The 24851-nt window shown below is 39.8% G+C and overlaps 1 protein-coding gene across 1 annotated transcript; it reads left to right on the top strand.

Moving 5' to 3' along the window:
- On the top strand, nt 1-23178 carry LOC145351789 (serine/threonine-protein phosphatase 2A catalytic subunit alpha isoform). The gene is made up of 7 exons (XM_080201426.1): nt 1-363; nt 13063-13272; nt 17680-17853; nt 18486-18575; nt 18662-18823; nt 21330-21448; nt 22336-23178. The coding sequence occupies exons 1-7, from the start codon at nt 262-264 to the stop codon at nt 22406-22408; spliced, it is 930 nt and encodes a 309-aa protein (XP_080057552.1). The 5' UTR covers nt 1-261; the 3' UTR covers nt 22409-23178.
- The last annotated feature ends 1673 nt before the right edge of the window (nt 23179-24851 follow it).

The raw sequence follows: 24851 nt of genomic DNA, 5'->3' as shown, positions 1-24851 counted from the left end.
CTCGCAGGGTGGCGGCCATTTTGTGGCAGGGAGATCCGGAGCCGGAGGGAAGGAGAGGGAGAGGACTTGGGATCGGTTCCCACCGGCTCCGCGGCAACCACCAGCGGCCTTTCTGCTGCTGCTTATTTGTATACATATATATATTTCAAATAAAGGGGACGGGAACAATTGCGTGGATCTTGCTCATTGACATAAGATCCTGTGTGAGTCGGTTGCTCCAGCGGCTGATCGTGGGGTTTGGGGGGGGTGGTGAAGTGAGCCATGGATGAGAAGGCGTTCACCAAGGAGCTGGACCAGTGGATCGAGAAACTCAACGACTGCAAGCAGCTAACAGAGAGCCAAGTGAAGACGCTATGCGAGAAGGTGAGGGCCGCGGGCCGGCTTTAACTTAATGAAAGGGCGACTGGCTTTCAAGCTCCGCCGGGGTGGCCTAGTTAGTGTCCCCAGCCTCGGGAGGGAAATGTCGACCGATTCCAGGCTACAAAGCGGCTTTATCTCGAGCTTTCGTGTCCCCCTCCCGCCCCTAACCCCCTCTCTCACACGAGGATTGTAAGCGATCGATCGGCCGAAGGGTTGAGATGTTGGGTTTGTTTGCCTGGGGCTCTCATGATGAGGGGAGCCAGCCGGCATTTGTTTGGTGCAGAAACTCAACACCTAAAATGGCGCCTTCCGGGGCTGCGCTTTTCAGCGGCTGGAGAGAGCACATCGAGCAACATAAGTCCATTACTGTGGGCGATAATGACTTCAAATTCTGCTCATTCTCTATCCCCACCCATAACAAATATACAATAGATTCTCACCGTATTTTCTACACCTCTATATAACTGCACAATGCAGTAGAACAATTCGGAATTGGTGTTTTATCGTCTTGGTTTTAAATTTCTTCCGAAAATTATAAAGTATCTTGTGGGGGGTGGGGAGAGAACCGGCTCTTAAATTCGGCATCAATCGGTGTTTTTTTTATGTGTGTGCATATCTTTTATGTTAAGGAAAATGTACGATTATTTGAATACGTAACTGGGGAGAGGAGGAGGAAGTGACAGATCATACTGTCTAACGAAATGATGCATCGAGCATCCTAAATGGATTGCGCTGGTGAAAGGAAAGAAAATAGCTTTTGGTCCTGCAAATTACAGTGTAGTTCAGTTATTCTAGGGTATCTCCTTATTAAATTGTTAATGCCAATGCCAGGTATTATGATTGTCTGGAAATATTTAGGTTATTTTCTTCTGATTAATGTGTTTTAAGTCAACTATCAGGCCACATTTGGTTATTCACTGGAATTTTATGGATGCAAATGCATAACTTCGGCATAGATAATATTTTTGGCACTGAATGCCGTTCATTAACTTATCAATAAATGTACCATGGTCTTTTGAAATTATATAATTAAACAGTCTTGCTTTGTATATAAGGAATGCGCTCTAAAGACAAATTGATGTAATTGAAGAATGTACTGTACGTGTTTGCATTTTTCAGCATACTGTCCTGTTTTCTCTAACTTAAATTGAAAACCATTGAAGCCAGCTTTTTTTGACATTGCTACCTTTCAGCATCATGTATCATGCTTTCTAAAAAAAAAGGCTCATTGACAGTTTTTAAATAAATCAAGAGGTACACATTTCCTATCATTTCACTTGAATGTAAGACAATATAAATTTTTGGGTGCCAACCGTTTCTATTGGATTCTAAATTCAGGATGTGATTTGTCCTGCAAGTAGATTTTTAATGGCTTTCAGGGAAGTTGAGGCATAGCTACTATTGTAGTAAAATATATTGATGAGTGGCTGACCTGGTATAGCATTTTGTTGCCTATAATCTACATGTGAACTTCCTTAGTGAAACATTACAGTATGTCACTGAGCTGCATAAGACATATTCAGTCAGATGATAAAAGCCTTGGTCAAAGGTTTTAAGAAGTGCCTTAAAGATGGAAAGTGAAGTGAAGAGACATAGGAATTGAATTTCAGAGCTTAGGTCCTAGATAACTGAAGCAGTGGCCAACACTAGTGGGGCAATTTAAATCGGGATGCTCAAGAGGTCAGAATTACTTGAATGCAAATATTTCAGAAGGTTGTGGGGGAGAAGGCGACTCCAGTGATAGGTAGGGTCAAGGCCATAGGAGATTTGTGAACAAGAACGAGAATCTTAAAAGCAAGATATTGCATAACTGGGAGTCAATATATATCAGAGTGAAAGGTAGTAGGCGCATAGAATTTTGCAGCCTATGTCTTAATTCAAACAGAGGTTTAGATTACCTCATGTTTATGGATGGTAGAATGCTGGAGACTGGTCAGGAGTGTGTTGGAATAGTCAAATCCAAAGACAACAAAGGCATGAATGACAGTTTCAGCTGCAAATCAGAAGAGATAGGTGATGTTTCAGAGATGGAAATCGGTGGTCTTAGAGTTGGCATGATTGAGGTTGGAAGCCCATTTCAGGAATCAGCTGTATTCAGGTGGTGTAGCTGAATATTATTAGTCGTCTATGCTAAAAATATTTTTTATAATACAAAAGCAAAATACTGCGGATGCTGGAAATCCTAAATAAAACCTGAAAATGCTAGCAGAACTCAGCTGGCAGCATCTGTGGAGAGAGAACAGAGTTAATGTTTCAAGTCCATATGACTCTTCAGGGTGAATGTTTTTTTAAAGTACGATACTATTATTTTTATAAATACGAATTAGAGGATTTTGGTCTCATATACTTATTTTTTCCTGCAACCCCTCACTGAGAAGTGAGGGGAGAAATAAATTATTGTGCAGTTTAAGCCAGTGATAGGCAACCTAGAAAGGATTGATAAAGTAAATGTAGACCAAATACTTCCTCTTATGGGGCAATCTCAAACAACAGGTCATAGGTACAGGTTGAGATGATGGATGAGGAGGAACTGCTACTCACAGAGGGTGGTGAATTTGTGGAACTCACTGCCCCATTGTGCGGTGGAGTCTGAACCGTTGAATTGTTTCAAGAAGGAGACAGATATATCTCTAATTTTTAAAAAATGGATAAGGGGATATGGGGAACAGGTGGAGAGGTGAATTTGAGATCAGCCATGATCTGATTGAATGGCAGAGCAGACTCAAAGGAGTTTACTTCTGCTCCTAATTCCTGTGTTCCTATGTAGTGAGTGGGCTGCATGAGTGACCCTTCATCTCAGTGGGCCGCACGATTGAAATCTGGCTTGTTGACCCTATGAATGAGGTTGAAGGCATTTAATACATGGTGAATATTTTGTAACAAATAGAAAGTGCTGAATCATTCATGTTAATAGAACTGTTATCAACTTCAAGTGATAACAAAAGAAATATTTGCACTTTGGACGTAGAGGGAGTGCATGGCTCTTATGGTCGGTATTGTGTGTGCAATCAGCATGTACCTCACTTCACTTGCTCTTGCTTTACGTGTGCATCACTTCAGTCCTACTGGTAACAAAAAAAACTATGCAGATGGAAATAGTGGATTGTGGCAACCCTGTTCAGGGGCAATGGACAAAAAAAAAGTCTAGTAGGCCGCATGTGGCCACAGGTTGCCCACCACTAATTTAATTTTTAAGTGCTAACTTGGCTCAGTTGCCACAAAGGGTTGGGAGGAACATTCCTTTTAAGATGCACATTTGCACAAAAGTTGATTCCTTTAAATTATTGAGCAGCTACACAAAAAGTCTAAAGGGTCTAAACACTTAAATTACAAAAAGATTAGACAGTGCGTTGGTTAGGGTCTGCACCCCACCCTGACGTGCATACAGAATGAAGGTTTAATGTCAGATGTGCCACTTTTTGGATGAGTCATTAAACTGATGCACTGTCTCTCTCTGGGACCATGAGTGTGCAAATTGGCAGTTGTGCTCTCATCTACATTAAAGTGGACTTCATAACTAATTTATAGGATTAAAAACTGTTCTGAGACATGTGGAGTGGCTTGATAAGGTGCTGTTTATATATTCTCAATGCATCCACTTTTAATGAACGAATAAATGAAGTTGAATATTTTAATGCATCAATATCAAGTTACCTCAAATCCGAATTAAGTGCTGTGGCGTCAAGAGTAAACTTAGTAACAGAGTAAGCTTTTCTGTGTCATGGGGCTACAGCAACGAACTGCATGGATGTGTGCAAGTATGATTGAAAGGGATCAAACAAGTTGAATGGCTGCAATAAAATAAGTCAATGCTTCTGCCCTTGCTGGATCAGGTTCATGCTAATGTTATAAGTGATTCAGGAAGCCATCCTAAAATCAGGATTTTGTGCCATTGACACACATGTCAATGCTACTACTTATTTTTGTAAATTGCAGTTTCCATTTGTTTGAAGACCACACATTTGATGTTTTCGGAATGCTTCATCTGTCAGGAGTTGTCCAGTTTTATCAACTTCAAACAGTATCTCTGAATGACTTAATTTTTGAGGTTTTACTGTCCTTTTTAAAAAATCTAACCATATGGTTAATATTTAAACTAAAACAAAAAAAGCCATAGACTTGACTATAAATTAAGCATAAGTGGACTGGATTGCTAGTTTGTTCGCTTGTCATCTTGTTCATTAGTGCAGCCGTCATCAACTTTTTCAATTGAAGAGTCTTTTTAAAAAAAGATTTGCCTAAACTATTTCTAAAATTGGCATTTCTAAACTAAATCTTGGCAAGTTGCCAATTTTTCCTAGTATGTTGCATAATTTGGCATATACAGATACAGTGTCTCAAATCCAGCTGTCTGAAGACATTTTTAGAATGTGCCATGCATTGATTTTAATTAAGTAAATTTTTAAAAAAATCCTTACCTGAACAATTTAGCTAGTTGCTGCATTGATACATTGTGACACCAGACTAGTTATTTGGTTTGCTGCTTGTGCGCTACTGTTTTCATGTTTTGAGCATCTCTTAACCTGAACTACCCATGGCTGGAAATGCAGCAAGATCTGAAATTTGTCATGGTCTTGGTTCCATGTTTGTTGGTTTTCAGGCACTCTATTTGTATCATAAATGGGGTGGGGGGAAGGGGGGCACAACTATCTTTGAGTTATAGTATTTATCAGAGAAGAATTTCACAGTAACTTCATTGCAGTATTAATGTAAGCCTTAATTGGGACTAATAAACTTTTTATTGCTTCTGTTAAATTATATTTTTGTCGGCCAAGTCATCTTTAAAACTTACTGTATAGATGCATAGAATTAAGACTTTTTTGATTATTAAGGTTTGATTTTACTTTAAAGCTCCTAACACACTTGCAATAATTACTGACTCAGATATATGGGAAACAATAATGGTCAAAACCATGGAGGCAATTTTATGAAAGACCTTTTAGCGATAATGTAACTATATTACTCCAAATTGGTTTATTTGGAGGACAATGCTTTTTTTTGTTAAAATCATTTGAAATTGTTAAGTGTGGCATTTGCCTTTTATCCTCACAAAAGAGGATACCACAAATTGGATACCACAAATTCGGAACCACAAATTGGATATTCAAGAGCTACAGGTTGAAGACCCCTGCACTAATGGATGTTTATTTGGGAAACAGGAAGTAGAATGTTGTCTTTGTTTTGGTTGGAGAGAAAGAAAAGGGATATTGTTGAAAGTGATTTGACTGTACACATACTTTCTTTTTGTTAGTGGGCAGCTACCTAACAGGAGGCCATTGGCAAAATGGTAGCATTACTTGGAGTTACTCACCCACAACTCAAGACCAAAATATCTGAGCTATACATTGCCCTTATTGGAACACATTTTCAGAACACTGGAGCCAAGATCAGGTGCAAAATTCTTTTGTAGAAATTGGCAGATATCACCTGTGGCAGCAGAATCAGTGCACTTCTTCACTTGGCCTGATCTAACCCAATTAAAGAGTGCTGTAGCTCAACCTGGCTTTGGAGTTGCCTCACAAATGTGGTAGATATCCAACTACAAGGCTGTGAAAATTATTTCTGGAACTTTGAGACTAACGCAGCTTGGGTTCGTACACATTCAGTGAATTTCCTGATTTTGGTAGGGAAAGCATTATCCTCGAAGAATACTGTCAGCTACTAAACATTCCTCTGACCAAAAAAACCCAAATTTCACCAATCCATGTGAAATCCTGCAGCCCCTAATGGAACAGACTCCACACCTACAAACTGATCACAGCCAACTGCAACTCAGTAACTTGTGCAATGAAGCTCCAGGTTTCAACCTGACATGGAAAATCTGGACAGCCCTCAACTGCATTAGGACAGGCCAGGGAAGATGTGTCCACTTGATCTACAAGCAAAACATGAATAATTGAAATTGTGACTGTGGCCATCAAAGTCAGACCATTGTCCGCACACTGAACTTCTGTCCGGAGAGATCCATCGCGACCGTTCACACAGCTGCATCTGTTAAATAGATTGTTAACCTCAACATCAAACTATAACTGCATCCCCAGTCAAAAGAGCACATTGAGGGGAGGCAGTGGCCTAGTGGTATTATCACTAGACTATTAATCCAGAAACTCAATTAATGTTTTGAGGACCTGAGTACGAATCCCGCTACAGCAGATGGTGGAATTTAAATTCAATAAAAAAAATCTGGAAAAAAGAATCTACTGATGACCATGAAACCATTGTTGATCGTCAGGAAAAACCACGTGGTTCGCTAATGTCCTTTTAGGGAAGGAAATCTGCCGTCCTCACCTGGTCTGGCCTACATTCGACTCCAGAACCACATCAATGTAGTTCACTCTCATCCGCCCTCTGAAATGGCCTAGCAGGTCATTCAGTTTAAGGGCAACTGGGGATGGGCAATAAATGCTGACCAGCCAATGATTTCCATGTCCCACAAATGAATAAAAACAAAATAGAGTAGTAAGCCAGTGACCCTGAATAATGATCTGGGATGTGTTCAAATCCCAGAATTGTGGCAGCAGGTGGAATTTAAAATCAATTAATCTGAATTAAAAGTTACTTTCAGTAGTGGTGACCATGAAAATATCCGATTGCCAGAAAGAGAAAATCTTGTTCTTCAACGTCCTTTAGGAAGGAAATCTGCTATCATTGTTTGGCCTGCGTGTGGGTTGATTAGTATCTTTGCCACAGTTGTGTGCCAATCCAGTTTAATATTGTTAAAAGGATTAATATCTATACAAGTTGAGTTCTGTAGTCTGGGCAGGCTTTATGGGCTCAATGTCATCATCCTGCATTGTAGGGATTCTGTGAAATGGTTACAGTATGTTCAACAATGTCATTACCAGGTCAGAATTCTTATTGTTTTGACTGAGAAGCCAGATTTTGTGATTCCCTGAAAAGGTAAAGAAATTCCTAGCAGTTCAGGATCACTGAAAATTTCATTCTAAATTAACATGCCTGGTAGTGTTTTTTTTATTTTGAACAACTAAGTATATTCCAGAGCTATAAATTAATAATATTGGGAAAAAATGTGAAATGTTGAATAATTACCTGACTATGACATTTAACTTTTAAGTTAGTCATAAATAATTAGAAAGGCAAACTAGACTATTTTGTTCTGGGTAGTTCACATGTAAATGTTTTTAATGCCAAATAAGGTGTGACTAATTTGGTTTATTCTTCTGTTAAGAAATGTGCCATATTCCATTTTGTGACTCAGCTAAAATTTGATAAAACTTGGTTGGATAGTGTAGGTGAATAAGAATTGAATAGTATTTTCCAACCTTTTGGGGGTCTAGAGTTTCTGGATTGATCAGAGTGCCAGCTGGTGTCTCAAATTTTGGAGGTGTCATTGTGTGTTCTTGAACATGTGTTTTGCTGTTAGGTTACAGCTGGATGCTGTGCTTTGGGTTTTTTTTGGTAAGCCATGGACTGGCTTCCATGCTTTCCCTATTCAAAGTATAAGTTGTTTTGTTTTCTTACCAGGGTGTAGCACTTCAGACTACTGTCGTTGTATTCTTTATGTCAATTAGATGCCTAAACAACATCTTCTTACATTTCCATTCATACGCACTTGTATTATTGTGTAAATTTGGATACTCAATTCCCCTAGATGGATATGCAACAAAACCCTGCAGGATGTCACTACCCACTGAATCAGCACTTTAATAAACCACCCTTAGTGTTTACCTCTTTCATCCCTTCTAATTTTTTTTAATCCTGCCTCAGATCTGTTCCAGTAGTGTTATTTCTGTTGTATAGTATTGAATGCTTTCTCGGGAATGCTGATGTTTGTGATATCTGGACCTAACTTTCTGAAGTTCAGAAAAAAAATGTCTTAATGTGGAAACTTTGCTGGGGTTTCCTTACACAAAAAATTTTAAAAGACACTAATTTAATGGTGATTTGTTCAAGCGATGATTAGGACATGCTGATCTACTTAGGACTCATTCCAGAATGAATTGGAATTGAAGGACACACAACCTCAGGCTAAAGGGACAATCTTTTTAAACAGAGATGAGGAGGAATTTCTTCAGCCAGAGAATGGTGACTCTGGAACTCTGCTGCAGAAGGGTGTGGAGGCCAGGTCATTGAGTGCCTTTAAGACATAGGTTCTTGATTAATAAGGGGTTCAGGGGTTATGTGGAAAAGGCAGGAGAACGGGGATGAGAATATTATCAGCCATGATTGAATGGCAGAGTAGACTCTATGGACCGAGTGACCTACTTCTGCTCCTATGTCTTAGAATCTTGGAAACTAGTAGGAGGCCTGCACCCAAGAGGAAGAAGGGTGTTAGTACATGTTTCTGATCAGTGAGCACAAATCTATAGCCTTGGTTTGAAATCTTTTGGTGATATGGGATGTAGGAGTTAACTGGAAAATGTAGATAAATGTTTTGGGGACTTGAACAGGAAATACTTGCATCAATATCACATGATCACACTGTGGCCACTGCATGTCTCAAAGTGCATTACAATCAATGAAATGCTTTTTGAAGTACTTGTTGTCATTGTCGTCGTCATCGTCATCAGTTGTCCCTTGATTTGAGGGTAATATCTACAGGGTCAGGCATTTCTGCTGCTCTTAACTTGCAGATCTTGGACACAAGGGGCAGGATGTCCCAAAAGGTAATGGGATCTGGAGTGCAGGATTTGCATCCTTTTCTTGCCAATACTACTGCAGCTCTGCCTCATCATTAAGGTGTTTGCACTTGAAGCATGATGCAGCTTGATGAACAAGCTGTTGCCATTTTGAGCAATTGGTAGTAAACCCTTCCCAGTCATTAATATTGATGCTGCCATGCTTCAGGGGGAGTTTTTAGAGTGTCTGTAGCTTTTTCTTGATTTCCCGGAAAGCCAGCAATTTGGGAGTTTAGAAAATGGGCCTGGCAGGGGAGATACTTTTTGGTTACCTGGACAGTGTTCAGTCCATCATAGTTGATTTTGCAGCAGTTTTGCCTGAATGCATTTGGAGATGCCATCAGAAGGATACTGGTGTTTGCTTAACTATTCTTCCATTACATCCAGAAGAATGGAGCCATTGCTGTTGGAATTTCTCCATTGTTCTGTGTCACTGAGAGAAAGACCAAGTCTTGATACAGCATAGTCGTATGGTGACAGCAACTACTCTGTACAGCAGGACACGGTGTGGGAAATACTCAGCATATTCCAGTCAGTCCTTCAACATGGCAGATGGAATATTTGGCTGACCGCAAGTCTGGATTGATCTGAGTTTGCTTTGGCAATATTCAAGGACAGGTGTGCATCTGTTGTATACAAGATTGTAGCGATTGTGAGTGGCATGCAGATCTGATGCAGAGTTGGCAAAAACACTGCAGTCATCTGCAAACTGTAGATCATGTGTGCCTATGGTGGTCAGTTTAGTTTTGGCATGGAGGTCAGAGGTTGAAGAGTTTTTCATCAAGGCAGTATTTAATACTCACACCAAGCAGTTGATCTTTGAGATGAATAGACACTGTCAGATTATAAATAGTTTGGGGGCTGTCACTCAGCCTTGCTTGACACCAGTCTAGATTTTGAAGGGGACTGTTTGAGATCTCCTCCAATTCAAGACAGTTGTAGTCATATGATCATGAAGCAGTTGCAAGACCACGTTGATTATAACTGAGATGCACGTAAAGTGTCACGAGCCTTTCATTTTATACCATGAGGGAGTTCTGGCAATACATCCAAGGTCCTATTTGGGATGACAAACCAACTCTGGACATGATGGTTGCTGTCAGCCCTTCCTTTCCATTAGAAGGTGTATTAACCTGCTTGTACCTTCAACTGTCTCTCCCCAGGATGGCAGTTCTGACTTGAGGATGGTGGTGTTGATTTGGTGTCTCAATAGCTCTTATGATATGATTTCATAGAATCCCTGTGGTGGAGGCCATTCAGCCCATGAAGCTCTCACAGAAGACAATCTTATCCAGGCCCTATTCCCATTCCTCATATTTACCCTGCTACTCTCCTTGATACTAAGGGGCAATTTTGTATGGCCAATCAATCTAACCTGCACCTCGTTGGAGTGTGGGAGGAAAGCCACACCGACAGCTCCACACAATCTTGCAAGACTGGAATTGAACCCAGGTCACTGTGCCACCCTGCTCCCCTAATAGAAATTGGGACACAGAACTGACCTCCGCTTATAATCAGAACCATAGAATCCCACCTGTGCAGAAGAGGCCATCCAGCCCATCACATTTGCACCAGTTCTCCAACAGAGTATCTCACACAATGGGTCTCCCCCACCTTATCCCTGCAACCCCACACATCTTCTATGGCTAATCCATTTAGCCTACACATCTTGGGACACTTAGGGGTAAGTTAGCATGGCCAGTCTTCCCAACCTGCACATCTTTGGAATGAGGGGACAACCTGAGCACCTGGAGGAAAGCCATGCAGACACAGAAGTGCAAACTCCACACAAGCAGTCACCCGTGGCTGGAATTGCACCCCGACCATGACGCTGTACGGCAGCAGTGCTAGCCACCATCTGTGTAAAAAGACACACTACTGGCATGTTGGAACCTACATAGGCTACCTACGTAGCTTCCCATCAGAGAATTGAACCTCGGTCTCCTGCATAAGAGGGAATTCGAACCACTATCCTAATGAGAAACCGTGTTGCTTTCTGTTCTTTCCGGATGGTCATTGAGATTATTGATGTGTTAATTTTCTCTGACTTCAAAGATGGTGATCTCAGAGGTTGGATCCCTCGGGAACCTTTTCTAGCCCTTTACCTATGTGGGCTATCGTGAAGAGGATTGCTCACTTACAGATATCTCAGAAGGGTATCTCTGTCCTAACATGGGTGTCCAGCAATCTTCATGCATCTGTCACCTTAGTGTTCATTGTTGACTTGGGTCTTCCAGGTTTACAGTCCTGTCACTGTCGCCAAGTTTCCATCGTTACATGGCAAATGTGCCCTGATATAAAACTGCACATTTGGTGCCCCAAGATTCCCACATTAAACATTGTTCACATGACCGTGATAGGTGGGTGGTCAGGCTTCGATGATCAAAGCATGACTATGACTATGATTATCTTGCAACTGCAGCTGCCTTCTGCCTTTCCAGCTGGTACAATGCAGTTTCCTTCGCTTGTTCTGCTGGTAAAGATTTTTGGGCCATGTTTTGGCACATCCTACCGAACCTTGCCACTGTGGACAGCATTTCTGAAAGGACAGTTGAAGTGCACAGACCTCTCCAATGCAAGGTGGTGATCCAGTGAGGCTTGTGAAGTGTCGTCACCATTGTAATACAGGAAGCGCAACACCTAATTTACACTCAGCAAACTCTCACACAGTACTGTTTTTATGATGTTGATTGAGGAATAAAAATTATTCAGGACACACAGGATAACCTCCCTATTTTTTTTTATAAGATTCTATGGGATGTTTAAATCCACTCAAGCATGCAAATAGGGCCTCATTTTAGTTTCTCATTACAAAAACAGCACTTAGTGCAGTGTTTCCCCATTACTGCACTGCAGTGTCACCGATGATTTTTGTGCTCAAGCCCTTAGAGTGGGACTTAAACCCTGAACCTTGTTATTCAAATGTGTGTGCTACCAACTGAACCATGGCTAAAAATTAATTTTGTTCCCCAGTGCCAGATCAGTTACCCAATTGGTGCCTTCAGTACCGTTAACTAAATATTCATATCATGATTAAACAATTTTAGACAGACTGAAGCCTAAAAATATTCATGAGTTGGAACTCTTTATGCTGTATCTCTGACTAAATTTAGCATTCTAAAAATATTCATGCTGGTTAGCAACTCATTGAACCAGCAGATATTTGGTGGCCATGAGATTTACAAAATCTTTAGAAGTGCAGGAATCTGAAAGGGCAATCTGACATTCCAACTTTTACAATGTACAGGAGGGAAAATGGTATATGTAGTCCTGGCAATCAGTATCCATATTCACTTTTGAAAGAGTTGGTTTTTGCAAACTGTTAATTTATTTATCACGTTTTCCAACTGCTACAGATGAGAGGCATCATTTGTTCCCTTGTTATGACCAGGGAAAGTGCAGTGCTAAACATGGGAATTTATCAAATTGTGTAATGGAATACTACACCAGCATGGTAACATACATTGTTTCAAAATAAAATTGACTTGATGGTACTCATCAATTGGGAGTAAACATTAGTAATGACCATTACTAAAAATGTGATAAGTATTTTACTTTCAGAATATTTTTCTTCTTGAGAATCACCGAATTCCTACAGTACAGAAGCACTAATAACAATCCCACCCGGACCCAATCCCCGTAACCCCGTGAATTTATATTGCTGATCCCCTGACACTAAGGGTCAATTTAGCATGGCCGTTCAGCCTAATCTAATCTTTGGTGTGTGGGAAGAAACTGGAGCATCTGGAGGAAATCCACACAGACACAGGGAGAATGTGCAAATTTCACATAAATGGTTACCCAAGGCTGGAATTGAACCAGGGTCCCTGGCACTGAGGAAGCAGTGCTAACCACTATACCATTGTGCTGCCCCAGTTAAAAGTTGAAAATATAAAATGCATCTTTAAATACTTAATCTTGAAATTAATATTAGTCATTTAGTCTCAACTGATATATTTTTGGAAATGCTGAATATTAATGTTAAAGTGAACAATTGAGTTGCTCTATTTAGTTGTGCAAATATCATATGAGCTAATTTCTTCAATTTTGTTTTTTTGTTTAGGCTAAAGAAATATTGACAAAGGAATCAAATGTGCAGGACGTACGATGTCCTGTCACAGTCTGTGGAGATGTCCATGGGCAGTTTCACGACCTCATGGAACTTTTTAGAATTGGAGGCAAATCACCGGACACAAATTATCTTTTTATGGGAGATTATGTTGACAGAGGTTATTATTCAGTCGAAACAGTTACACTCCTTGTAGCTCTTAAGGTATTGATATCCTTTTATTCTATGTTCTAACATTTCTAGTTGATTCTATGAAATCTGTCTTTCTGTAAAATGTAGGAAATATGTGACTGCAAAATTTGTACTTTGAATGATGTGTTCAGATAGTAAGTATTTTGGATAACAATCTCTGACTTCCATATATATTTAGCTACCTCGTAAGGTTATAGTTTTTGTAGAATATGTGGGCTAATACCTTGGATTGAGTTTATGAAGTAAAGTTCTTGAATATTTAGTGCTAAAGGCAAGCTTCTGTGTTTTCATTTCAATTTGACATGGAAGTTTAGTACGTTGCCTACTTTTTGAAACTCAAACAGTTATTTGGCTCAACAGTTTCGTGCGATATTTATCTTTTACATGGGTATATTAATCAGTGTGACTACACTGGCACTATACATCATTGTACAGTGGAGTGACACTGGGATCTGTGATTCTTCACTTGGGATTCAGTTAGTCAATTTGACATGGCTGAAGGGCAGATATCTACTTAGCCCAAGGAAACTTTTTTCAAGACATCACTGTAGTTAGATTTCTACCTGATGTAGTCTAAAATTTATAGATAACTCTTTTGCTGTCACCAAAATGAAACTGTTGCTTCACATTGAGCAAACATGGTGGGGTTTCTGAAGATAGTTCAGACTACGTCAGTAATTTCCTAGACTGAGGCAGGTTTAGGCCTTAAGTGTATGGGGCAAAGTATTTCCTTGCTTTCAAGAGCTCTTTTTGAATTTTTTTTTCAGGGGCACCTTAGATCTAAAGATTTTAAATTAAAATTCAAACTTCTCTAAGCATGAATGAGCAAGTTTACTCTATGCCTCCATTAAAGGATATCAACGAAGTGAGAGATTCCGTGCTGACCAGGCAGCCCAAGAATCCAGCAATAATTCAGCAGTTTTCCTTAATTCACTCTCCACCTTCTCATCCAATCATCCTCAACTAGCTGATATTAAACCAAAAACGAGGTCTGAAAGGTCAGGCTCCACTGGATTCCCAACATTTTCTGTGCATAAATGCTCTTTTCAAAAAGAAGGGGAAATGGGTACAGCGATGTCTCCAAAAAAGACTTCTATAGAATAGCTGCAGTGCAGAAGGAGGCCATTCGGTCAATCAAGCCTGCACGGACAGCAATTCCAACCAGGCCATATCCCCGTAACCCCAGATGTTTACCTACTAATCTCCCTTACACCCCCCTAACACTAAGGAGCAATTTAGCATGGCCAATCAATGTAATTCGCATGTCTTTGGACTGTGGGAGGAAACTGGAGAACCCAGATGGAAACCCGCACAGACATGGGGAGAATGTGCAAACTACGCACAGACAGTGACCCAAGCTGGGAATTGAACCTGGGATCCTGGTCTGCTCATACACAGTAATCTAACAGGGGTGGCCAAACTTAATAAACTGAAGAGCTGCATATGATGATCTTCAGATGTTTGAGAGGCGCAAAACATGAGCAAACTTTACGAAGGCTAATTGACACTGTAGAAGTCTTCTCCTTCCTGGCTACAAGTCTTTTAAAATCCGTCTTATGTTGCCTGAGCTCCTGCAGCTCTATCAGGTGTTGACTTACAAAGATTGCACACTGATTTGGCTTTGCAGACTTCATTACGGAGTACAGCAATATGTTGTGCTGAAAATTTAAATGAGTCACACACTAGTTTTCATGAGTTGTCGAAAGCTTGTTTTTGGCACTTGCTTCCAGAACTTAATTGCGGATTGCAATTTATGCACTGTCTCAAAGCTCTGGTTCTCCTGGAAATAGTTCAGTTTTTACAACAGTTGTTTCTGAAACCAGAGGTTTGAAAATTGGCCAACCATTGTTGACCCCATCAGCCATGAAAGGGTTTACAATAAAAGTGAAACAGGATCTCAACTTCTCAAGTCACCAAACCTATCAGGAAAATTATCAAGTGGGCCTTGTACATTCTTTGAATTTGTGATCCTTTACATTGCTATCAGGAAATGTATACCCTCCTAAGATGAGGAAAGTGGTTGAAGCTTCGTGACATTGTCTCTGCAAAAACCTTACTTTATTCTGGAAGCTGAAAATTGTCTGAGGAAGAGCAGTGCCAAGTTGAGTTTTTTTTAATGTTTTGTAATATCAGTAAGAGACTGCATCTTTTCGTCGTTCCCAGCTGTGAATAGGATCTTTTCTTCAAGAAAGGCAATAATAGGCTCCAGTAGTTGCACAAACCTACTCCTTGCTAGTTAACAGCCACCTTACAGTACAGTCGAAAGAAATGTCATCAGGTTTGCCTTTAAAATCCAGCTCTTCAGTAACATTTTTGAACTGTTGGTGAGTCTTTCCATTTCATAGGAACATAGGAATTGGGAACAGCAGGAAGCAAATTTGGCCCTTCGAGCCTGCTCCGCCATTCAATTAGATCATGGCTGATCTCTCCCTGGTCTCAAACCCACCTCCCCACCTGTTCTCTATATCCCTCTTTCCCTTTATTAGAAATATGTTTATCTCTCTCTGGAAACCATTCAAGAACTTCAGGAACTTTAAGGACTGTTTTCATTATTTTGTACTTGAAGTTTATTCGTTAGTCACTAATAAGGCTTACAATGAAAGTTACAGTGAAATTTCCCTAGCCGCCACAGTCTGGTGCCTGTTCGGGTCAATGCAGCTAACTGGCACGTCTTTCAGATTGTGGAAACCGGAGCACCCCGAGGAAACCTACACATACATGGGGAGAACGTGCAAACTCCACACGGCCAGTGATCCAAGGCCAGAATTAAACACAGGTCCCTGGCACAATAAGGCAGCTGTGCTAACCAGTGTGCTACCATGCCACCCCATTGAATATCTGGCTGTTAGATGTTCACGACAAATGATGTAATAAACATGGAGAAATTCCAGAAATTTGAGATCACTTTGCAAGTGTACAATTAGGCCTATATTTTTCCCCACCATTTCAGATGTTCCATCTGTTGCCTCACTGGTGAATTTATCCTGTGGTACTCTGACTTTATCAACGCTCCGTCAAATCCAGTTTTTTTTCATGTTAGCACTCAGTTGGTTCTTTTAGAGCCACTAAGTCCAGCGTTTCTTCTTCTTGAAGCCGAGGAAACATAAATATCACTGGTAATAGGTTTTTGTAGCTCTGATGCATCGAGCTAAGCTGAATACTGAGAATTCTGCAGTTCTTTTGTATCTTGCTTGCAAATCAGTGCTGATCTGGGAGATGTCCCTCTGTGTGGTGTGAAATTGGAATTTGAGATATCATTTGCTGAAGTTTTGTGTTGTTTGGATCTGAAACTGTAGTATCTGCAGCAATATTCTTAATAAATTCTCTTGAGTTTGGACATTGTGAGCAGTATTCCATGACGTAACAAAACCAGCTTGGGTTACTGTGCCAGCTTCCTTACTGAATGTTGAAAGGTGTGACTGCTGGCTATTTAGAGATGATTTTAACATGTAATTCTGATTTGGGGGAATTCTCAAACGAAAAGCTTTTGTGGTGCGTTTCATAGCACCATTTGCAATGAATGAGTGGTACGTTTCTGATTATCCACATAGGTTGCTTGCTTTAATGTTGAATGCAAGGTTTTCTTCCCGCTCTGACTTAAAATTTTCTGTTTTCATCTTCATACGATTTGACAATTTTCATTTGCAAAGTTTACACAGTTTAAGTTTATGAACTGTAAACACTTGTATCCTGAACATATCACAAAGATATCCAATCTTAACTTTTGAAGACCCTGTCTTGGAATTTTCTTGATAACTCAATCCAATTTGGATGGTTTCAGCCTTGCTTTCTGAGATTATGTTCCCTGGATTAACTCAAGCATCATATTACAAGGACAGTTTTAGTTATTCAGCCATGCCAAACAAAACATTACCGTTCCATCTCTTTCTTCTCCACTCCCCACCTTCATCCTCCCCATGTTTTTCCTGTGCTGCTACTCCAGCTCCTCCAAAGACAGATTGCTTCCCTTCTGCACTTGCTGCTCCTCCAGTTGTAGATTCTGCCCCTGAAGGAACAAGACAATTGGGAGAAAAGGAACCTATGATTGGAGGGACCATAATTTGAGTAAATATTGTACAGGGGCAACCTTGCTTGAACTTGTGTCCCCACCTTTGCTTTTTCATGGGCTACTTGTGACATTTTGAGGATGAATTCACTCTTTGCATCCATCTCTTTTGAGCCCTGCTGAGGTGTATTGTAGCAATTCAGGATGGCTAAATGCTGATAGTATTGATTTCCAGGAGAATTAATTTTAATTGATTTTTGTAGGTTTTAAAATTAAATTTGCATTTTTACTGTATGAAGATGATTTTTAAGTAAGTGCACAGGAACTCGTGCAGAATTATAGCATTCCTTTATATTACCAAGGACTAGATGTTGTATGCAGCTTTACTGATGTAAAGGTGATTTTTGTTTCAGGTGCGTTATCGTGAACGTATCACGATACTGAGAGGGAATCATGAAAGCAGACAAATTACACAAGTATATGGCTTCTATGACGAATGTTTAAGGAAATACGGAAATGCCAATGTGTGGAAATATTTTACAGATCTCTTTGATTATCTTCCACTCACTGCCTTGGTTGATGGTCAGGTGAATACTTTTCAATATGTTACATAACCCAGGCCAGACACAGAAGTCTATTTGAGTAATAGTAGTGTTTTATAAGAATTTTTAATTAGAATTGTTAGATAAAATAAAAATCAAATACATTTGTAACTAACATGATTCATAAATATCAGTATTGAATTCTTTTATTTACAATGGATGCCATAAGAACATAAGAAATAGGAGCAGGAGTAGGCCATCTAGCCCTTCGAGCCTGCCCCGCCATTCAATAAGATCATGGCTGATCTGAAGTGGCTCAGTTCCACTTTCCCGCTTTCTCCCCATAACCCTTAATTCCCTTGCCTACCAAAAACCTATCTACCCGCGTCTTAAATATATTTAGCAAGGTAGCCTCAACCACTTCAACGGGCAGAGAATTCCAGAGATGGTCAGATGACTAAAGATTGCTTGCAACAGCACATGGTTCCATCCTTATCTGCTGTTCACACAAAGCAAAAATGTTTTGCCATGATTTTAAAAATACACAGTTATGGATATATGCATCTATGTCTAGTCATTATCCCTGTTGGAGTATTACATTCTAAATGCTTTAGTAATATCCATTTACAGGCTGGCATATATCTTTAAATAAATGCTGCTTCTGTTCTTTTCCTTAGATTTTCTGCCTCCATGGAGGCCTTTCTCCTTCGATAGATACACTGGATCACATTCGAGCACTCGATCGTCTTCAGGAGGTTCCACATGAGGTAAGTTTTCAGAATTGTTAGCGGTATTAACTAGCTGGTTGTTTAATGGATATTTTGATTCTTACTTTTTCCTGTTGTATTTTCAGGGTCCAATGTGTGACTTGCTATGGTCAGATCCAGATGACCGTGGAGGTTGGGGTATTTCGCCTAGGGGTGCTGGTTACACCTTTGGTCAGGATATTTCTGAGACTTTTAATCATGCCAATGGCCTTACATTGGTCTCACGAGCTCACCAGCTGGTAATGGAGGTACATGGCACTTCTTAATACTTTATATCTGTACTTACTGTCCACTCTCATTAATTAAAGACACGTAATATTTTGTGGTTGTAAGGAAGTGAACTATGACCTGCAATTCAGAATGAAAACCACTAATTCATCAACCTTCCCCATACTAGTTACTAGAGCATCATGGCTAGACACTTCTGAGGCTGCAATCTTTTACGTATTCAGCTCTGTCTTGAAGGCACACAGAGAGTCAACATATATTACACAAACTGACAATACATCCCAGAGGCATACATCCCTGAGAAAGGAAGAACCACCTAACATCCAGTCGATTGCTACTTTTTTTGTAGTCCATCCTAATCTCTGAAAATGCAATGCTTTCAAATCCTTATTTTACAAATCTCTCGTCACCTCGGAGTCTGCATAACTTGAGAGTAAATGGAATCACTTCTTTGAGCCAATCTACAAAACAAAGATTCTTTAAGCTAGGAATATTCCCTTAGCTCTTGTCTGAACATTTTCCAAGGCCACTATACAAGCTATGTAAAGATGCCGAAACCTGGGCTTAGTACTGCAGATATAGACTACCAGTGACGTACAAATGGCCAAATGTTACAAGTTTGATTTTGCAACCCTATATATTCACTTAAAATAAAAGCAAAATACTGCAGATACTGCAATACTTTTCACTGTATGTTAATACATGTGACAATAATAAATCAAATCAAATGGTGGGATTTGAATTCAATTTTAAAAAAATTGAAGTTAAGAATCTACTGATGACCATGAAACCATTGCTAATGTCATAAAAATCCATCTGGTCCTTTAAGAAAGGAAATCAGCTGTCCTTACCTGGTCTGCTCAAATCTGACTCCAGAGCCACGGCAATGTAGTTGACTCTCAGCTGCTCTTGGGCAACTAGGGATAGGCAGTAAATGCTGGCCAGCCAGCAACGACCATGTCCCACAAATGAATAAATAAAAGGTCTGGCAGCCTCTGTGGAGAGAGAAACGGTTAATGTTTCAATTCCATTTGACTCTGACACAACAGGGCCATATATTCCCTCTTATATATTCCCTCTTTCCTTTAGCTACATATTTGCTGTGTTGCTTGAGCAATATAACATCAGAATGATTCAGTTCTGTTGCTCGTCCTATGAGGTGAAGTTTAGCTGACAGTCCATTCCAGGCTGCTTCTGATTAATAGCAATTAGCTATGTTAACTTTGTGTCTATGGATGTTTCCACAATGTAAATTTACAACTGATGTGGAGACCCTATGACACTCCTAATGGGAGAGGAATTTTGCGCAATGTCTTAATTGCCTTGGTAATTGTGAGTGAGCTTGTTGGTGGAATGTATTGGAGAATTATTTTGGAGTGGTGAGGAAAACAAAAGTGATTGGGAATTGGCGATGAAGGGTTATCCGGAATCAAAATGTTTGCTGTATTCTCTCTCCGCAAATGCTGTCAGATCTGCTGAGATTTTCCAGCATTTTCTGTTTTTGTTTCAGATTCCAGCATCTGCAGTATTTTGCTTTTATCTTATGTGATCGTGAATTGGGATTGCGATTTGAAAACTTTGGCAATTTCTCCTCAATGTTTCTATCAGCAACTGAACACCTTTAATGTATTGTCTCATTTGCTGTTGATTGATCCATGCTGTGCTGCTCTTTTCTCCCAGTACAAAAATGCGTTTTATTCTTCTGTCGCAATTGAGGTAACAGCGTAATCATTTTGGTCATAGTTTGGAATTTGGCAGTACCTATAGTGTAGTTACTGTAATGGAAACATCACGCTGTGTCCCTGACATGCAGAGTCTCTCAGTTGCTATTGGTCAGGTCTGTCCCAGTAGTGGGGTTGGACAACAACTCGGTGGAGAATTTCCTGGGTCCTGGAGGACCCTCCAGGGGAGGGTGGTTTCATTGGTGGACTTGTGGCCGGGGCCACAGGCGACAGGTTGAAGCGTGGGCAACAGATAAAGGAACATGAGAGAGCAGCACAAGGTCTATGTCAGTGCCAGTAATGGGGAAGCCAAGTATGCATTTAGCTGCTATGTAAGAAGTCTGACAACACCAGGTTTAAGACTGCAACACCAGGTTGTCAGACTTCTTACTGTGATACCCCAGTCCCACGCCGGCATCTCCACATCATCTTTAGCTGCTATGAACAGTCGTAGCACAAAATCTGTCTGACTTCAAAACATCCCCTGATGTTGAAGGTGTCATTCATGATTTGGATGGCAAGGTGATTTAACATTCACGTGTTCGAGTGGAGTTAGCAACAGGAGTTCCATGAACTCTCTGGCTGTTAATATTTTAATTTATCTTGTGTTGAGCAATGGTGGTCTACTGTATTGGAGCTTGTTACTTTAATGTAAGCTTTTTCATTTGGGTTCTTATGTTTGATGCTACTGCAATAGAGAGTCACTGAAATAGGACCTTCATGCATTCATGCAAAACTTTGCTGTTTTCGAATAGACCCTCTATCAGTTTTGTTGCAGAATACTGAGTTGAATTTTCTTTACTAGGGATACAACTGGTGTCATGATCGCAATGTAGTAACCATCTTCAGTGCTCCAAACTACTGTTACCGCTGTGGTAATCAAGCTGCAATAATGGAACTTGACGATACTCTTAAATACTCTTTGTAAGTACTTAAGATTAAGTATGTAATATTGCTCTTTGTAGAAGCTATATTAAGACTAGTAGTTTTTTGTTGCAGCTTTTTAAAAAGACTTCCATTAAACTCTGTAACATCATGGAAGTTGGGTGAAAGAATTGATCAGCGGGTGAGCGTTAAACAAATGTATCATTTTGTAATTAAAAAATTGAAAACCTGCCAATACTATCAGTGATCTTCCAGTTTTAATTCTGTTAAGTCAGCCTCGTAACCCTTTGAGTTCCCCAAATCATTGCAGTGGGAGTGCAGGTTTGTGTTTTTTTAGTGCGAAACAGTTGTTGTCCTGTGCGATGTAATTCCTTTTGCTTGTTACTCATTCACTCAGTGGTGGAATGGAGGAGAAGAGAGTAACTGTTTACCCGCAGTAAACGTTAAGACTTCAACTTTGACTAGCCTTTTTATTGGCTGCGCTTTTCTAGGTGCTGCTCCCACTAGCCTTGTTGATTCTGCAGCTCTGTGCCTGTCCAATGTCTCCCTACCAGTTCCCCTTTCCTTCCTGAGTCCAATCTTCAATTTAAGTGGGATATTTCTTAGTACTTGGATCAGTGGTACTTCTAAGTTAAACACCGGCATGACTTAAAGTTGTTGCTTGTTAGTTTTAAGAAAACAGCTATTTGCATGCATATTTAGCTCTTGCTTTTAGGATAGAACGAATAAGACATTTGTTTGCTTGTTTTCCAACCTAATTTCAACTGTCATAATGTCACATGACCAGATTTGTGCCCTATTTTGTGACTATTCGCACGTGCATTGGCATCTATGTCCTTGAGTAGAATGGGTGACAATTGATTTTAAATTGTGCACTTAAACTACATACTTGAATGTTAAAATGTTTGCTTTTCCCACTTCAATAGCCTGCAGTTTGATCCAGCGCCTCGCAGAGGTGAACCACATGTTACCCGCCGCACCCCAGATTACTTCCTGTAAAATCTTATATGTACAGTATTGCCATGAATTAAAAGTTGGCCTGACAACATTGGAAGAGCAACAGTAACTTCAAATTACAAGAAAGAGTCTCGAACATTCAGAAACCTGCTGTCTTCACGGACCAAAAGACGTGCCATAATAAATACAAGCCTCAGTCTGCGAATATCACATTGTTCTTTTTGAGCACCAGTTCATCAATGCATGCTGATGTGTGGAAGTTATGGGTTGAGAGCCATGGTTTGAGCCTAGACCTGTTTGTAGTTACTTTTGCTTTTTTCCAGAGATTGCAGAGATAAAGATGTAAACATTAAAACCTGCACCTCGTGATAATTTTTCATTTAGCTATAGCGTTATTAAGCATGACTTGTAGAGAAAAAAATAGCAGTAAACAATCAATGGAGCTTAAAAGAACATTCGAAAGTACAAAGGCCTCCTTATTTGTGAGAGTACTGAAATCTTGTTTCAGGGAATACTGTTTAATTTAATTCTGTCTGTTTTTCCACTTATTTGTCATAATGTCCATATCTGATTTAGTAGTACGGAACAAATCATTCTTTTCTCTTTATAGAATCATGGCAGAGCTCCGCTACTTGCTGTTTTTCATAATAAACTTGTGACCTAAGAATTTAAATATTTCAGATTTTAATTGTATTTGGGATCGAAGACATAATGCCTTTATGTAAAATGCTACACTAACACATTTGAGTTTTTAAAAGTGTATGTGCATTGAAGGCTCCAGGTTCAAATAATAAAGACTGAAATTACTCCTACAGGGTATGTTTGTGCATTTGAGAGCAGGCTGTCCAAGCCCATTTGCATCTCTTCAATTTCCCAATGAAACGTGATTATAGTTTATGATGAAAATGCATAACGGAGTACATCAGTATCCAGTGTAAAGTTATGTAAATTCACTGTTCATTGACTACTGTAATCGCTGTTGCATGTGTTGTAATTTGTTTTGAAGCATCAAAAACCACAGTCAGTATTATAGTTCCTCATGCTTGTCAAAAGCTAAACCACCTTCAGATATTTTTCTAGTATAAATTTATCAAACAGATTGTTGCCCTGACTTCCAAAGACAGAGAATATTCAATTCTTATTTTATATTAAGTTAAATCTAGGACAATGCAATCTCAACAAAAGTACACAATCCGCCTCAAATACAATGCCTGCCTCTGCATGTTTCAGTGGTTATGCTGGGTTTTCCTGGGGCTCTCTTCATGGTCGTGTATTCTGGATAGGCAGAGCAAGACTTTTTTTTGCTTCGGCAGACAATCCATTTATTCATGGGACCATGGAATTTTGGTTGAGGTGCCATATCCTACAATGCTGTCTTTCTTGAGGTTTTATTAGTGACTGGCCTGATATTTGGTTTTATTCTTTGTGTGTTTGTATACATTCTCTTCTATTGTCTGTGTCTCTCACAGGAACTTTGGTGAATAAAAATGTAAAGGGAAGCTAAATAATCACATGGGGGAAAGGAATAGAAGGTTATGTTAATAGGGCAGAATTTGGAGACTTGTGTAGAGCATGGGCCAATTAGGGGAATGGCCTCTTTTTGTACATTTTGTGTAAATCTCTGTTAAACTGAGTTGCAAGATCAGAATTGATAGTTGTTTAGTGCTGTTGACTTTCAAAAGGAACAGCAGTTGGGACACTGAAGATGGCTTCAGCATCTGTGAGCTACTGAGGATGAAATTAGTCAGCACAAATTAGTAGAAGTCCTCATTTGTTTTCAAATGTTTAGGCTCAATTCTACACAAATGTGGAATTTTTTTTGTGTAGAGTTCATATCCATGAATTAATTTGCTGAGTACAAAGAAAAAATAAATTCCAGAGCAAGGAAGTAACCTTTACTTCATGAGTGAATAGTGGTAAAACTACTAGTTGAACGTAAGCTGAAATCAGGCTTCTTAATTCTTACATTCTTCAGTTCTTGATACTGATTGGCGTGCCTATGGACTTGTATTCTAGAAACGGAGCCAGCTCCCATAGTTGTAATTAAATATGGGAAGATTGGTTGAAGTATTTGAGGTGCTGGCGTCCTTCAAATATTAGATCTTTGATTTGTTACTTACTCTACTACCTTGGTTTATTTTATATAGGAGCAACAGAAATCACCCAAGTTTGGAGGGTCCTGGAGGCATGTAATTGTACTAAACCACTGTGTTGACTAGCTTCATTTTCTCCAGGGTTGAATATGTAAATACTGTCTTACCTATTTAGCAGCACTGGAGATATGATAGACCAGTTGAGGGAACAGTTTATGAACATCCTGCCAGTACAAGGATGTCATACTCAGATCAGCTTTGATCTTAATATTTCCTGTATGGGATGGAGGAAGTGTTAAGTATTTTGATTTGCTCACTGGGGCAAGATCGTTTGCAAGGAATTGATATCTACAAAGATCAGAACATTGGTGGTGAATGCTGAAAAGCAGCCA

Source organism: Carcharhinus amblyrhynchos, chromosome 13, assembly GCF_965287045.1.
Source record: "Carcharhinus amblyrhynchos chromosome 13, sCarAmb.v2.hapA, whole genome shotgun sequence".
NCBI classification, from domain to species: domain Eukaryota; kingdom Metazoa; phylum Chordata; class Chondrichthyes; order Carcharhiniformes; family Carcharhinidae; genus Carcharhinus; species Carcharhinus amblyrhynchos.
This window is presented reverse-complemented; position numbering and strand designations above follow the sequence as displayed.